Raw genomic sequence first — 16,492 nt, forward strand, 5'->3', positions numbered from 1 at the left:
ATATTTTCTGTGACTTTCCCTCTCTTTATTTTTTTTTCTGTTTTTAGTTTCTTTCCCTCTTTTTCTCTCTATTTTACTCCACTTTTTCTCTCTTTTCCCTCAATTTTTTTCTCCATTTCCCTCTTGATTCCCCCAAAATGGAGCTCATATTTATTTTTACATTTAATTTGTTTGTCCTTATAGCAGGGTTACATCAAAAGTGCTAAACGGAGTTTGACCAAATTTTAACCAAAGATAGACCTTAGATTCCAATCAATTTTGGAGGAGATCTGGATCAATATACACTGATCCTGGATCAGTTGGAGTAATTAAAGAGGTTTAAGCTCTGAGTGCTGTTATACCTTTCTTTTATTATTACCTGTTCGTTCATTCATTATTTTTCTCTCATTTATTTATAATCCGTGTACCCTTTGTTCTTTGGTTATTCTGTTTTAAAACCAAATCAAAATAATAAATAAACAGTGGGGTGTGGTTATTTTATTTTACTAACTTAAAACCAAAACAGAAATACAGAAAAATAAAAAAAAAAACAGATAAGCAGCATTTTTCTGTTTTTAAATCAAATCTTGTTCTGTTTGTGATGAACGAGAGCTTCACGTTTTAGTCTCACCACACAGAGGGGACCCACAGAAGGGGGCGGACTTTAACTCCCGAACAAAAAAAGTCATACATTAAAAAAAAAAAAAAAAAATATGTGATTAAAGGAACCAGAGGTGGTGTAATGAATCCACTGGTGTTCCTCGTCTCTTGTGATCAACGTACATGTGTGCTGACAGCTGCAGTTAGTGGCTAATGGTATTATAACGTGCAAAATATATGTGTTTACTGCCCTCAAAAAAGCTGTGATTGTTTTTGCAAAAGTGTCAAAAAGTAGAAGTTCTAACATCTATTATTCCTCACAGCAGCCACACAGTCAATAGTCAGTCACCAGTTTATTTGAATACTACTTGGACTGTAACACTGTTCGGTAAAGTTGGCACACTATTCACAGATTATCAAACGCAGCAGAGTAAAAGTCCGCCCCCACCTGTGGGTCCCCTCTGAGTGTTAAGCTTTAAACATGAATCTCTCGTCCTAGTTTCACTTAAATATCCAAATATCACACAAACAGAACAAGATTTACTTTTAAAACAGAAAAACACTGCTTATCTGGTTTTTTTTATTATTATTATTATTATTATTTATTATTTATTCCATCGTTTTATCTCTTCTTTTAACAATGTTGGTCTTTAATTGGTCGTAGAATGCCGAGGTGGAAACGGAACTCTTTCATTGGTTGAGAGTATAGCTGAAGTTACCACAGAAACACGCAGAGGCCTTCTAGCATTTTCTCTGACATTCTATGACTAAATACCAACTGTCTATGAACATCAGGAGGATCATTAGGTGAAATAAGGATTGGTTGGTTTCTTTGGTCCATCTGATGGGGTCTGTGTGAGGATGAGGAAGCTTTTATCCACAGAGGAACCGTAACGTGGTCCTGATGATGTTTCACAGACACTTAACGTGAGACAGAAAAGAAAAGAGGCTGTTTAAAGATAAAGGAAGGTCTGTTGTTCCTCTGATGGAGCTGAGGAACGTTCTCCAAAGAGAACAATGAGGAATATTGTTTGTTTGCATCTGATTGAAGCTCCGACTCTGCACTGTGTGCACGACACGTGGACGTAACAATGAGTACTTCCTTCACAGTTCCAGTGTGTGTGTGTGTGTGTGTGTGTGTTAGCTGGGGTTGGGCCTCCTGCGTTTGTTGGGGCTTTGACCAGGATCAGCCTTCAGCTCCCGATACTGCATCTACACACGCACACACACACGCACACGCACACACACGGGTTCAGGTCACTGCTCTCCACACTCTGGGGAGTCTTACTCACCACTTGAACATCAGACGGGACTCTGGACAGGAAGTCCAGCAGCTCGTTGTTGTCGATCATGTACGGATCACGGAGCTTCTTGGTGAACTTGTTCACACCTGCAGCACCAACAGGAAACATCAGCAACTTTGAGCTCCGCCTACACTTTAGGGATGCACTGATATGGTCCAATACTGCACCAAAGTACTCGTACAAATTTCACCAAAACCATTGCATCTAATGGTATAAATGGTATCATTTCAGTTGTATTTTGGGGGATTGGCCGCTAGAGGGAACAAGTTTCAGTTTTAGTCATTTTTTAAATTATTTTTATCCAATTTATATTCGGGTGACCATATTTTTATTTCCAAAAACTAGGACACTTGGGCCGACCTCAGCATACTCACATTACTCAACAGTAAATAATTATGAAATATACACTTCAATAAATAGCTGTGAAAGGTTCCATCACATGGTCCCATGCTGACTCTGAGATGATGGAACGTTTACCTTAACTTCCTAATTTTCTCCCTTTGTTTTTCAATCCCTCTCTGAACATCCATGGAGGTTTCATCATCCAGGAGGATCTTCTTGCATACATATTTTTGTTAAATCCACCGGTATTTGGTCTCTTTCAATCTATCTTGGACTTTAGTCTCTCTTCTCTTTTCCTCGAGTGTGATGATTTTCTCAAAACAAAGCAAAATCTCTAATGATTCCATCGTGTGTGAGTAAAATTACTGTAAGGCCATGATACTGACTGTAAAGAGAAACTCCTAAGCTTTCAGAAACTGTTGGAATTTATCAGGTAGAGCAAATATTAGCGGAATTACGGTTATTTAGATTAACGTGGAAACCCGGAAACTTTGATGAGTTTGTAAAATCCGGACGTATGGTCACTAATACAGTGTTTCCCAAACTTTATTGACCCATGTACCCCTTAGCTCATGTTATACATTATTTATTTGTATTTGCAGGCTCGTCTAAACTCTTTCCTGTGTCTCATCCAACAATTAACCTTGAATTTAGGCTTTTTTAATTCATTTATTTCTGATGTTTTGCTCGTTTTAGAATTTTGAACCTCATTTTTTGGTGTATTTTAAATAACTGTGCTACAAATTATTATTGATGGATGAGAAAAAACTCTGTGTGCATGTCAAAAAAATTCTATGTTAAAAAAATAGAGGAAATATAATCTGTCTTCCAATTCATTGCATTTTGCCTAACAGTTTTTTGTGTTTGTGGTATAAGTATCAGTATGATAAAAAGGGGCATCAGTGCATCCCTACTTAACACAACCATTTTTCTTTCTCCCATTGTTACATGCACGAAGGCAGTGGTTCCCAAACTTTTCACAGTCCCGTACCCCTTCAGACGTTTAACCTACATGTAAAAAACACAATAATGTAATGTAGCCCTACAGTGAAATATGTCCCTGAAAAAAAAAAGAATAATAATCTGTAAGGACACAATAAAACTTCTTTCTTAGAATTAGAACCTGATTTATGTTATTAGCCTACTGGCATTTTCTGTGGAAAAAAAATCTCTCTTTTTCATCACCCTGAAACTGTTGTGAAATACAACTCACTGCAACTTTAATGAGGAGGCTGAGGTTGAGAGGATGGACAGAACTCTGCAATGTTTGGCTGAATTTGTTTCATCTAGACTAGATTATTGTAACTCTCTTCTTTCAGATCTCCAGTTAATTCAGAATGCTGCAGCCAGAATACCAACTGGATCAAAACTCTATTCTAGATTTTAAAATCCTCCTGTTAACATACAAAGCTCTGCATGATCAAGCTCCTGTATATCTTAAGAGACCTGTTAGTGCCCCATTGTCCAGGTAGATCACTCCGCTCTCAGTTTGCTGGTGTTCTGGGAGTTCCTAACGTGTCTAGAAGTAGAACAGGAGGAAGAGCTTTCAGCTACCAGGCTCCTCGCCTTTGGAACCAGCTTCCAGTCTCAGTACGGGAGGTTGCTACTCTGTCCACCTTTAAGGCTAAACTCAAAACCTACTTATACGCTGAAGCGTATACCGTATAATATCATTAACTTAACGGCTAGAGCGGACATGGGCTCGTCTGTAAACAATCGCATTTTAGAGTCCTTGGTGTAGCTGTTAGATTTCATATAAACGGGAAGAGATTGAAATTCTGATGTAGTTGGTTATGATTTACAGTCTTCATAAACAGGACTGAATCATAACATAATCTAACCACTAGAGGGGACATGGGCTTGTCTGTGAATGGTCGCATTTACAGACCTTGGAGTCGCTGTTAGCTTACCAATAAACAGGAAGAGATTCAAAACCTTTATAATAAGTGTTTACTAGGCCACTGGGAGTGAGGCCCGAGGCCAAGGCAGGCTGACTTGATAATACTGTATCATGTTTTTCTGCAGTCAGTGCCTTCTCCTCACCCTTCACTGTCTTCTCTATTTAAAAAAGGGCTTTGAGTGTCTCATCATATTCATTCATAGAGTATTCATACCAAACTGCATTCTGATCGAAGGAGAACTAACAGAGGAGTAGTCATTTGAAAAATTGGCGCCACCGTGACACATACGGAGTCATGGTATATATTGATATGTGCCAATGATTCAGTCTCACCAACCGTCGTAATATTTGACTCGCAAACAAATGAGTAATCAATTTTTTTTTCTTTTCTTTTAAATAAAAAAAGAATTATGCAATAATAGCAATAATTTTTTTTTAAATTATTGCATGCTTCTTATTTTCGAACTCCATAAAGGTATTGATACCCTGAAGCCACACACCGAATTTGGTTATCATTAAACAGTGTCTGAGAAAAGCGGTCCACTTTGACTCGGACGGACGGACACACGGACGGATGGAGCTCAAACCTACATATATCCCCCTTCCACTTTGTGGCAGTGGATAATAATCTGTAAATATCTACTGTATATAAATGTGTAAAAAATGTAATTCTTTTTTTATTTTATTGTATTTTTTCATCTCAAAGACTAAAAAACTTTAAAACTCAAGAAGAAAGTCAAGAATAGTACAATGTAATAAAAAGGTGAATTAAAGAGCCATTCCATTGATTATGTGATTATTTATCAGTGTTCAATCTGTGGTTGGAGGACTCACCCCATGCCAGCACAAGGTATCTGAGAGGAATGAGGTAGAGGAGAACCGTGGCCACACATAAGGCAGTGATGGCCAACCAGCTGAGAAAAGGCACGGTCCAGTTCACTGTGCTGAGGACAAGAGAAGCGCCGTCGGATATAAAGTCCCCAACAGGAGCTGATGATGCAAACAAACAAACGTACTTCTTGATCCGCTCCCCGTACGACGCCACCTCGTCCAGGGCGCTCTGCACGCTGATGAACACGTCCTGGATGGCGTAGAGTTTATCCATGAAGCCTTTGTGCTCTGAGTCCTGATGGAGAGACAGAAACAGCAAACGGGGAGTCACACACCAACACCATGAAGACCATCAGAACACGAGCTTTAAATGGGACCACTGACCAGGGACATTAATGACGACCCAATATTTTATAAAAGATCAGATCATTCTCATAAAAAATATGATTTCCAAAATTTAGACCAAAACAAAATCTATCAAAAAAATTGATTCAAAAATAAAATTAGAATAAAAATTAAAATAAATGGATAGAAAATAATAAAATTTGAATCAAATTATATAAAATATTTACATAATAATAATAAAAAATATTACAAAATATCAAATTTAATAATTGAATAACTGAATATGGAATTAAATTATATTCATTATTAACATTAAAAAATAATAATAATAAAAAAAATAAAAAAAATAGAAAATATCCAATTTAATAATTGCATATTTAATGACTAAATATTTAATTTCATTATATTAAACATTTACATAATAATAATATAATAATAACAACAAAAATAAATACATAAATAGATAGAACAATTCCATTTCATAATTGAATATCTTATAATGAAATTTCAAATTAAACTATATTCAATATTTACATAATAATAATAATAATAATAATAATAATAACTACATCAACAATAATAATAAAGTAAAAAAGAATGATATAATAAGACTCAACAATGCAGAATTGATTTTACAGGTTCTTTAAAGTCCTGTGTGTTTAATCCCTATGAGTTCACACTGTTTAATGATAAAAAACAGTTTTTTATGTCCGTCTGGTTGTCCTACCTTGTCCTCTTTGTCCTCGTCCTCGTCTTCACATTCAAACATGGCCTCCATGGACTGCAGCAGAAAGAGCACAAGCAGAGGTGAAAGGTCAGCAAACTTGACCTGAGCCAGTTTGTGTGAGTGTGTTTTTGTGTGTGTGCTCACCACAACGTCGGTATCACGACCCGAGGAGAAAAAGTAGTTCCAGACGAGCAGCAGCACCAAACCCAGAGGAAGCATGTAGAGCTCAAAGTTCCAGACGACCACCACGAAGAGCTGAGGAGGAGAGGAGGGCTCAGTGTGTGTGTGTGTGTGTGTGTGTGTGTGTGTGTGTGTGTGTGTGTGTGTGTGTGTACCACAAAGGAGAAGATGCTCCTCTGTGCCGACTCCCACTCAAAGCAGCTGTTGATGTAAGTCCCGTAGCTGATCAGGACCATGATGCATCTCTTCACTCGGTTAAAGTTCTGCTGCAGCAGCTGAGACACAAAGTGAGAACATGTTGAGCTCTGAGGAAGCAGCGCATCATAGACACGGATTCATCTTTGTTTCACAGCCTCTCACCTGCTTGGAAACCTTTGGCTCCTCCTCCATATATTTGTGCTCAGCGGGAACGACGGTCCTCAAAGCAGCTTTAACCTGAGAAACAAACACACTTTAAGTCCCCACACCACACAACCACAAAAAATAAAAAGCAATAATAATAATAATGATCATTTTGTGCCACCCCAAAACAAATACACAAAAACAGATAAAATGACAGATAAACACACAAAATGAAAAAAAAAACCCAACATGTAAAAAGAAAACACACTGAAGGACTACAAAACACATAAAAATCACAGATAAGTACACCAAATGTATACAGAAAACACACTGAGTTAGTAAAACATCAACAAAACACACAAAAGTTCAGGAAAATGCATAAATAATTCAAAAAACGCGTGTGAAAAGAAAACACACTGAATGACTAAAATGTAAAAAAACATCAACAAAAAACACACAAAAGATCATAAAAATACACAAAATATTTCCAAAAAACAGATAACTGACAGATGAATGCACAAAATGACAAAAAAGACAACACAAAATGTAAAAAGAAAACACCAAATCACTAAAATGTACAAAATGTCAAAGATCAAAAAAGATCATAAAAATACACCAGTTTTTTTCCAAAAAGGAAGTAATTTATTTATAAAGGGCAGATAAAATCACAAAGTGCTGCACAGAGCTGTGGTGAAAATACAAGTGCAACATCATAATAGAATAATAAAACATGGGTGCATATGTATCATAAGAGCAGCATCATAAATGGATAATACAAATTTAAAATCCAGTTAACTAAAAGCTTTTCTGAAAAGTTAAGTCTTCAACAGTTTTTTAAATTTATAGTTTTTGGGGTCTTTAACCCTTGTGTGATGTTCATATTGTTGTTACTCAGCCAGTGTTTGTGGGTCTGATGGACCCGTTCCATTTTGTGGCTTTTAATGCCTCACAATCAAACACTTTTATGTTAAGCCTGAGAAGAATTAATTTTCTCAGCTGCTAAAAACATAATTTCATGTGTTTGTCAAAAACACACAGGTTTCTAGGTTACCATAGCAAATAGGCTCACCCCAGAAAAGATATATTATTTGTTAGTAGTTAGTTAGTTGACTTAACTGTACTGTTATTGAATTGTTGGCACTGGCATTACTTAACACTACAGGGTTAAATTGCAATAAATGGGCTTAGTTTTGGAGCCAAATGTTGTTTTTTTGAGAAACAAAAGCTGAATGCTTTGATCGTTTTACAGCCATGTCGTTTTCATTATGCATTATTTGTTTTGGTTGCTTAAAAACGCAAAAGAAAAATGATCCGATTAATCGATCGATGTCCAACAAGCAAAGCAACGATGAAGCGTCTGAGCGTTTCTTCAGACCTCAGGCATGTGGTAACTGTTATTTTCAATCTGAGCCTCTGAGCAGAGCAGAAAGATCCACTCACCGTGTTGTAGATCACGTCGATCTCCAGGTATAAAACCCCTTTGGTGGGCCCGCTCAGCTCCTTATTCTTCAAACCGTAGGCTTTACGCTCGCCGTTACGCACCTGACGCACACACACAGACGTGGGGACATTTAGGGTTCAGGTCCCAGAGGAGCACCAATAAACTAACCTCCAGTGACTCACGCTCAACAGAGGAATGGCTACTTTTCCCAGGAAGTCTGCGCTTCGGTCTCTGTCCTCATCAAACACCGTCACCTCCAGCACCGAGTGCACATCCTTCACATTACTGTCGACACACACAATCACACCAATCTAACCCCGTCTAAACGTACAAAACGACTGATGAGGGAAAAACTCACAAAGTGAAGACTTTGTTCCACTCTGGGTTGAGGTTTTTATAAACTGTGTGAGTCAGCAGTCGGTCGTTCACCAGCTCCAGCACACAGAACGGATCACTTTTACCTGAGAGGAATCACAGCAGAGGGAGTACAAGTACTCTCGTTACTGTAATTGAGTTGCTTTTATGGGTACTTGTACTTTTTTTTAGTATATCTTAAATCCGTTATTTTACTTGTACTAACTATTACTGATCAACGGACATTTTGAAACTACATCAATTAAATGACCAGACAACAACCAAATGCATCACATCATAGCCGACCAATCAGATTAAACGTAATGTACAGCGCTAAAACAGCATTGAATGGAGGTTATTAGCTATTAGCTATACTTGGAGCCTGAGAATTTTTTCTATTTTTTATATTTATACATGAGATGTTTACTGTATGAAAGGGAACCGTGGCAAGATTTATTACCAAAAATAAACGTGGGGGAGTTAAAGTAACTAGTAGGCTTGATCTGATTGGCTATATTGAATCGGCCGATTTTTTGCATTTTATGCTATTAATGTGATCGGCTGTAATGTCTTAATTCGCTGATACGATCAATGATGTCATTGTCATAATAAAACTCTCTGTAGATGCTCCCATTGCATTGTTTTATCTCATCTCATTTACACCGAAGAATTGTTTGCGATACGTGACACGGCTTTATAGTATTTCACTCACATTTGTGAACAAAGGTGAAAACCTATGAACAAACGGCAAAAATGCCAATCGGTTGGAGCGAAGTGGCTGAGCGCTGACTTCTTCCTCAGTCTACTGGCTCTGAAAGCAGGAGCTGTGTCTGCTGTTAGTGCCTGTGTGTGTGTATGTGTGCATGTGCGTGTGTTTGTATGTGTGCGTGCTTGTCAATGTTTAGTTTATGCAGCCCTAGCATGTTAAAATGGAAAGTCCTACAGCGGAGTGATGCACTACCGTTTACTTTCGCTTTCATACTGGCCTCTTCTGTCCATTGCAGGGCGGTGGTGGACACAGAAGTGCGCGTGTCTATGTGTGTGTGTGTGTGTGTGTGTGTGTGCCCCATCTCCGCTGTGCACCTGTGAATATGAACTATAAGCAACAGCAGGTTTTGTGACGCCACAGTCAGGAAATATGTGTTTGCTCCTGTAATGCTAATGAAGGCTTCACATTGGGTGAATGAGCTGATATGTAAAGCGCTTTGAGACTGCTTCAGTGTGGTGATAAAGCGCTATATAAAATCAAGTCCATTTACCATTTACCATTCACAAAGTTCCAGTGTGGTCTGCCTCCACAGCTTCATCTCTAACTCTCTAATAGTCGACACAGCTGCTGTTCAGGGACTAAATTAAATGGTTTACCTCACATTTACACCTGCAAGTGCTTAGTCTGTGTCACATTTGTAAAAGCGGAGCCATGACGCTCTTGTGCGTGCAATGTTGTGTTCAGGTCCTGCACGGAAGTAACCAACTCTTCCAATCACTCACAGTCACAAGGATGCATTTAGGTCCCGAAACATTGGACCCTTTGTTTTTACCGTGAATCTGTATCAGGTAGTACCGAAGGAACTGAATTCATCTGATCGTTTTTTTAAACTCACCTGTAACGTCTGCAGCCATCAGTCCTTCGGCTCTCATCACTTTCACCTGAACGATGCCGACGTCTTTAACGTTAGACATAGATTTCATCAAACTCTGCAGAACAAACACACGGTACAATATTTACTCATCCAGCAGCGTTCACACACAAAAAACACATAACATTTACCATACCATGCTAAATACATAAAATTCATAAACAAATAAAAAGAAAAGCAAAGAACTAATAGAAATTTTAAAATTGTTTTTATTGTGGAATGAAATTTTTTCACCTTGTCTGCACATGCTGTCAAAGGTCAACACTACATGTAATGCAATCCTTTCACGACAGCTACTTTAATTACTCCAATTAAATAAATAAATACATTTATTTTGTTGCATAATTGTGACCATCATGTGATGCATTTCTTACGTATCTCCTCAGGATGTCGCAGCGCTCCTGAGGATCGTCCAACGGCGTCACCGACAAGTCGGCGATGGAGACGGCGGCGGAGGCGGTGAGTGTGACCAGCAGCACCAGGAGGCCCCGGGACTCCTCCAGAGGAAGCTCCAGGTGATGCGTTTGCTCCTTGGAGAGAGTGGAGAGGTCCAACTGACAGCTGCAGAACAAACGTAGCGCTAACGTCAGCTGTGGTTCAGCGTGTCACAGCCACAACTCCAGGGTTGGGGTCAATTACAGTACATTTTTCAATGCCAATTATATCTTCAATTTTTCATGTTCAATTACAATTACAGTGACCAACTTTTTCTCCAATTACTGTTAAATTTACAAATATTATTTTTACCCTGAAAGTCAATTACAATTAATTTTGCAATTACTAAAGTTGTATTACAATTAATCAGAATTACTGAGCCTTTAATAAATAACCCCATAAAACACAACCTTCCTCTTGTGTTCGCTTTCTGTTAGCATCTCTTATGGTAACGGGCAAAAACTGGGACAAGAATCCAGCCCTGGCATTTTGTGTCTAGACCAACCCACTTATTTGAATTATTATTTCCCCCAGAAAACCTTAAAAGGGGGAAACTTTTAACCCCTGTTTTAACCCCTATATTCTTTACCCATTTTGCAACTTCCTTTGTCCCATTTTCAAAAACACTTTTTTCAGATTTTAGCTACCTTTTGCCAATAAATATCCCTTTTTTCCTATTTTTTTGTCACTTTTTGCAAGTTCTTTTTGACATTTTTATCTAAATTTAGTCTTTTCTTTAATTTTTTTGGCCACTTTTCATCCAAATAAGCTATAAATTCCAATAAAGACCACCTCCATTTAGCCTCCTTTTGTTCCACATTTTTGTCCTTTTTCACTATTGTTTGGCACAGTTTGTCCATTTAAGCTACCTTTAGCCATTACATACCACCAGTTCCTCTTTATTACTCTTTTGGCCCATTTTAGTCACTTTACACTTTTTTTCTTTTTGCCACTTTTCTACCATTTTGACCACCTGTTAACATGTCTGCCTCCACTCACTTGGCAAAAAAAAAAACCCCAGCCTGTGAGCCAGATAGCAAAATAATAGGTGACATGTAGGAGGTAGCAGCGCACTTTGGATGAGAGATCATCCATGCTCAGCAGAGCTCAGAGGGAGAGGAGGAAAGGCGTTTACGCGACAGAAAATGGCGCTACGTACGAGAATTGACGTTCTCGGCAGCGCACACTCGACCAGAGCATGTGTAGAACTCATGGATAGTGTGGCGATGGTGAGATAAAACAATAAAAAAAAAACGGGGAATGCAGTGACACACTGCATGTCCGGGAGGAAGAGGAAGTTGCGTGTGTGCAGAATGAAAGTTAGAAGAATGCCAAAATACAGTAACTCTGACCCAGATAGCAAAATAATAATAATTTTGCCATCAAAATATGTTTTATATAGGGAAACAATGTTCAGATGTTAGAGTTGTCGCTAAAGCAAAAAAAAAAAAAAAAAAGCTTTAAAGTCACTGAACTGAAGAAAAAGGCTTTTTTCTCAGCTTTTTGCTCTGAAACTGAAGATTGTGTAAAACTTGCTCTATTCAACGGCTGATTACAAAAGAACGAAATGAGCCAGAAACAATTTTTTTTTTTGGAAGTAGAGGCTTCATTCTTTCAGACTCTGGTGTCAGATTTCAGATAGTCATAGTAGAAAATATTCTGTGGATCTTTAAAATCAGTCAAAATGATCAAAAACGTCAGGCACTGAATGAGTTAATAGTTTTGGTGTGGGCGCCTGAGCTTTTTTTTAGTCAGTATAACCCTACATTTTAAGGGTGTAACAATACACGTATTTGTATTGAACCGTTTCGGTACAGGACGTTTGGTTCGGGTAAAGGGTTGTGCACGGGTGAGTTTCCGGAACAGAACGGAAGTTGCGTGTGTTTACTTCTGCCTGCAGCCCATGTACGTCATGGCTAATGCTAGCGAGAAACAAGAGCTGGAGGACCCTCCCCTGTCGCTAAAGTCTCCTACTTTGGAACACTTCGGCTAGCGGATGAAATACTGCAACAAAGAAAGACAAGTCCTCAGTGCAAACGCAGCTGACTTCGGCATTCAAGCAGCCTCTGCCTAGCAATTCAGATCTGGCCAAAGCTGTAACAACTGCTATCAGAGTCTTTATAGCAGCGGATAAAAGCTGTTAACAAGCTGTGAAGAGCTTTTTATTTTTTTTTTAAATAATATTTTATGTGTTTTTTGTTTGAGAATATTATTATTATTACCAGGCAGCACTTTAAACAGTGTAGCATTTTTTTAAAACTTTATTTTCATATTCTGTATAATGTTAAATACATTGTTGGTTTACTAAAGTTTTGAATGAACAAGGAAATGCATGTTTTGTTAAAAGCTGTGAGCTTATTTCTATAATATTTAATTTTTGTTTGAGAATATTATTACCAGGCAGAACTTTACGAGTATTGTATTTTTTATTTTTTTACTTTATTTTCATATTCTGTATAACGTTAAATACATTGTTGGTTTACTAAAGTTTCGAATAAACAACAAACAAACTTATGTTTTGCATTTTGTTCCATACTGTACCGAAAATGAACCGAACCGTGACCTCAATACCGAGGTATGTATCGAACCGTGATTTTTGTGTATCGTTACACCCCTACTAGATTGATATTTCTTTTAAATGGTAAAATGATCTTAAAGATTTACTGACATGTCGTGGGAAAAGTCGATATGAAACATATTTTAATAATTGTTAACTATGTATGTGTAAGCCATAGAACTGGAACGTGATTCTAAAGGTTGCGTTTAATGAAGTTGTAAATGACAGTTTTTATAGAATTTTCATGGCAATTACAATTACATATAAATACATATGAACTCAATTACAATTAATTAAGATTACAACAGCAACCTTGCTTTTCAATTACAATTATTGTAATGAGTTATAATTACGTGATTAAAATTGACCCCAGCCCTGCCCAACTCTAACAATGACTACGACAATGACGCAGAGGACTCTCCAGACGTTGGAGTGAAACATGCAGCACACTGACCGTCCGATGAAGTCGTCCCTGCGGCCCGTGTCTCTGTCCCACACTGTGATCTCAAGCACGCCGCCCGTCTCCTCGTAAAGGTGAAGGTCAAACTGCTCGCGCCACTGCGGGCTCAGAGTCTTCGTCACCGTCTGAAACCACATACGCCACACACACTTTTTACCTGAAGTCCAATGCAAAAAATATCAGAATTTAACCAAAAAAAATCCCTACTAAACATCATTGTGCAAAAGCCACATTTGGTGGATTATTGCTATTATTAAGATAATAAAATTCACTGATACTTGTATGAACACATTAATACTAAACGAAACAATTACAATAAAGAGAGGGGAAAAAAAGAGAGGGAAAATAAAGAAGCAAGAGGGAAAGAAGAAAAGAGTGATCTAAATAGAGAGAAAAGAAGAAATAGAGGGGAAAAAATAAGAAAAGAGCAAAATTAGAAACAGAGGAATAGAAATAAATTAAAACAAGAGGACAAGAAAGAAAAAAGAGAGTGAAAAGAAAAGATCATAGGAATGAAAAAAGGGTAAATGAAATAAAAGAGGAAAAAGTAAGAAGAAAGAAAGGGATAAAGAAAAAACAGAGTGAACTAAAGGGGGAAAGAAAGGATAATATTGATAACAAAGAGGTGAAAGATAAAGAACAAAAAGAAAAAGAGAGGTGAAAGAAAGAAAAATATAAACCAAAAAGCAGGGAAATAAAAGAATAAAAGAGGAAAGGGAAAAGAGGAACAAAGAAAAACAAAAGAAAATGGGGAAATGAAGAAAACTGAGTGGGAACAAGAAAAAACAGAGAAACAAGAACATAGAGGAAAAGAAAAAGAGAGGGAAAAGGAAACAAAATAATATCTAAAAAAACAAGATGAAAAACAGAATGGAAAAGAAAAAAATAAGTGAAAAAAGAGGAAGATGAAAGAAAAAGAGAGAGACAGAGAAAGAGTTTAAAAATGAGGTGAAAATAAAGAGAAGAAAGAAAGGGAGGAAAGAGGGATGATGAAAGAATAACACCTCTGTGTTCTCCAGAGGGAAAGAAAAAAAAAGTGATGAACAGAGAAAAGAGGAAAAGTATAAGAGGAACAGAGAAAATTAAATAAAAAGGAAAAATGAAGAAAACTGAGTGGGAACAAGAAAGAAAAAAACAGAGAGCAAGAGGAGGAAAGAAAGGATAATGTAGAAAGGAGGGGAAAAGAAACAAGGAAAAGGAGGAAAAGTGAGGGAAAAGGAAGGAAAGAGAAAAACTAAAAAGAAGGGAAAAGAGACAAAATATAATTTAAAAAAAAGATGAAAAAAGAAAGGGAATATGAAAAAATAAGAGAAAAATAGGTTAAATGAGAGGAAAATGAAAGACAGAGAAAAAGAGTTTGAAAATAAGGGGGAAAAGAGAGAAAAAAGAAAGGGAGAAAAGAGGGATGATGAAAGAATAACACCATGGCGTTCTACAGACCAATGAATAAACAACATTAATTATAAGAATATTTCAATCGATCATAATCGGTGATAATTCTCCAATAAAAGCAGATTGCAACGAGCAATGTCAAAGTGCTGGAAAAGCAGAAGTGGCAATTTTTCAAAATAAAATGCGGACGGGTTATGAAACTTCAATACAATGTTTTTTTTTAAAACCTTGACTGTGTGTTTGTGTCCCGGTACCAAATGAAGCGTCCACACCTTGCTGCGGTACTTCTGTGGGCCGAGTCTGAACTTGACGTAGGGGTCGCTCAGACCGTTGGGGTCCATGGGAATCAAATTCCGGCCCTCGATCAGTGCGATGCTGACGATCCCTCGCCACAGCTGGGACTTCCTGTGCAGCTCGGAGAGGCGAATAGACTGTTGCTGCTGAACAAATGGATCCACCAGTCAGTCAGAGAACCAGCGTAGAACAGAAGGATTAACACAAATGAGTCACAGCAGGCAAATATGAAATAAAAAATAAATGAAAATAAATCATAGCTGCATGCTTCCACCTTTTTACAATTAGATTTTAAATATCTCTAATTTCTATTATTGTCAATTATTATTATGATATAATATTACTTTCTTTATTTTATTCTATTTATCCCTTTATAGTTCTGTAATAAGCCCAGATTGTTTGGGTCCTCACCGATTCTGTGATCTGGGTCCCTAACCTGGATAGTTCTGAGTGGGTCCAGTGGTTCAATTCTGTGTCCGGGGAATCCGCTACCAGGGTACTTTACTTTATTTTTTTTTAGTCCTGAATATTTGTGGTGACCCGGTGCCAAATAATGTAAACAGTTGATAATCATTGAGGGAAAATTTGGCTAAAACTTTTTTAAAGTTGCAAGGTTTCCTCTTTGGTATTATGAGTTTCTTCTTCAGATTTTTCCTCACTACCTGTTATTTTTCTGGTTGTTTATTTAATAAAATGAGACTGTACTGTCTCTTTAAGACAAACGAAATGCTTGGACACAGTTTTGTCTATGACTTCTGCATAATAATTCCAACAAGTTCATTTTTTTTTTCTTTGTTGAATATGTTAAGGTTTCAGTTATTCAAAAACCTGCTTTCAGGCTATTTTCTTTGAAATTTACTTTAATCTCCTGACATGTTTTCACTGTTAACTGTCAGTCTTACTCAGAGGCACCTGCTGATCCCTTTGATGTGTCCTTATGAGTTCTTGATCAAAAAATCCAGCCAGGTGTGGGATTCTCTTCTCCAGAGACCATTATGTGACGGGACAGGTGCGTCTACCATACACAGACTTTTCCCAAATTTATCTGAAAAATACAATTCTTAATATAATGTATATAATATACAAATATGCCATAAAACACAGTGAATGTACAAAATATATATGAATTCATTTGTTGTTCTTTTAAAAACCTTTGAGAAACTTTAGGTTGGTTCTTCTTTTGTTGCCCAACTCTTCTTCACAATGTAAATGGTGAAGCGACACTGTACCCAGCAGTTCGTGTATGGTATTGCAGAAAAAACTAAGCAGAAAGCGGCCGCCGGCCTGGTTTTATCATGAATTTTCAACATTAGACATGTCTGCTGATCGCTTTGATTCTTTCTGGGCGTGGCTAGCCTGATAGAACTGT

At 37.4% G+C, this 16,492-nt stretch overlaps 1 protein-coding gene across 6 annotated transcripts in view; it reads right to left on the reverse strand.

Moving 5' to 3' along the window:
- Positions 1 to 1,077: 1,077 nt before the first annotated feature.
- Positions 1,078 to 16,492, reverse strand: part of mctp1b (multiple C2 domains, transmembrane 1b) — a 47,618-nt gene continuing 32,203 nt past the window's right edge. For 4 of the 6 annotated variants that reach the window (XM_028463384.1, XM_028463382.1, XM_028463387.1 and 1 more), the window contains 15 exons: positions 15,102 to 15,269; positions 13,432 to 13,562; positions 10,360 to 10,546; positions 9,950 to 10,043; positions 8,350 to 8,452; positions 8,174 to 8,276; positions 7,991 to 8,092; positions 6,569 to 6,643; positions 6,364 to 6,483; positions 6,173 to 6,283; positions 6,029 to 6,082; positions 5,142 to 5,251; positions 4,960 to 5,069; positions 1,872 to 1,969; positions 1,078 to 1,791 (listed from right to left, as the gene is read on the reverse strand). In XM_028463384.1, coding sequence (XP_028319185.1) covers positions 1,720 to 1,791; positions 1,872 to 1,969; positions 4,960 to 5,069; positions 5,142 to 5,251; positions 6,029 to 6,082; positions 6,173 to 6,283; positions 6,364 to 6,483; positions 6,569 to 6,643; positions 7,991 to 8,092; positions 8,174 to 8,276; positions 8,350 to 8,452; positions 9,950 to 10,043; positions 10,360 to 10,546; positions 13,432 to 13,562; positions 15,102 to 15,269 — 1,638 coding nt within the window. In that variant the 3' untranslated portion in view covers positions 1,078 to 1,719. The remainder of the gene's footprint in view (positions 1,792 to 1,871; positions 1,970 to 4,959; positions 5,070 to 5,141; positions 5,252 to 6,028; positions 6,083 to 6,172; positions 6,284 to 6,363; positions 6,484 to 6,568; positions 6,644 to 7,990; positions 8,093 to 8,173; positions 8,277 to 8,349; positions 8,453 to 9,949; positions 10,044 to 10,359; positions 10,547 to 13,431; positions 13,563 to 15,101; positions 15,270 to 16,492) is intronic. The other 2 variants (XM_028463385.1, XM_028463383.1) reach the window with 1 other exon arrangement.

The sequence above is a fragment of the Gouania willdenowi genome, chromosome 12 (genome assembly GCF_900634775.1).
Source record: "Gouania willdenowi chromosome 12, fGouWil2.1, whole genome shotgun sequence".
Taxonomy (NCBI): Eukaryota; Metazoa; Chordata; class Actinopteri; order Blenniiformes; family Gobiesocidae; genus Gouania; species Gouania willdenowi.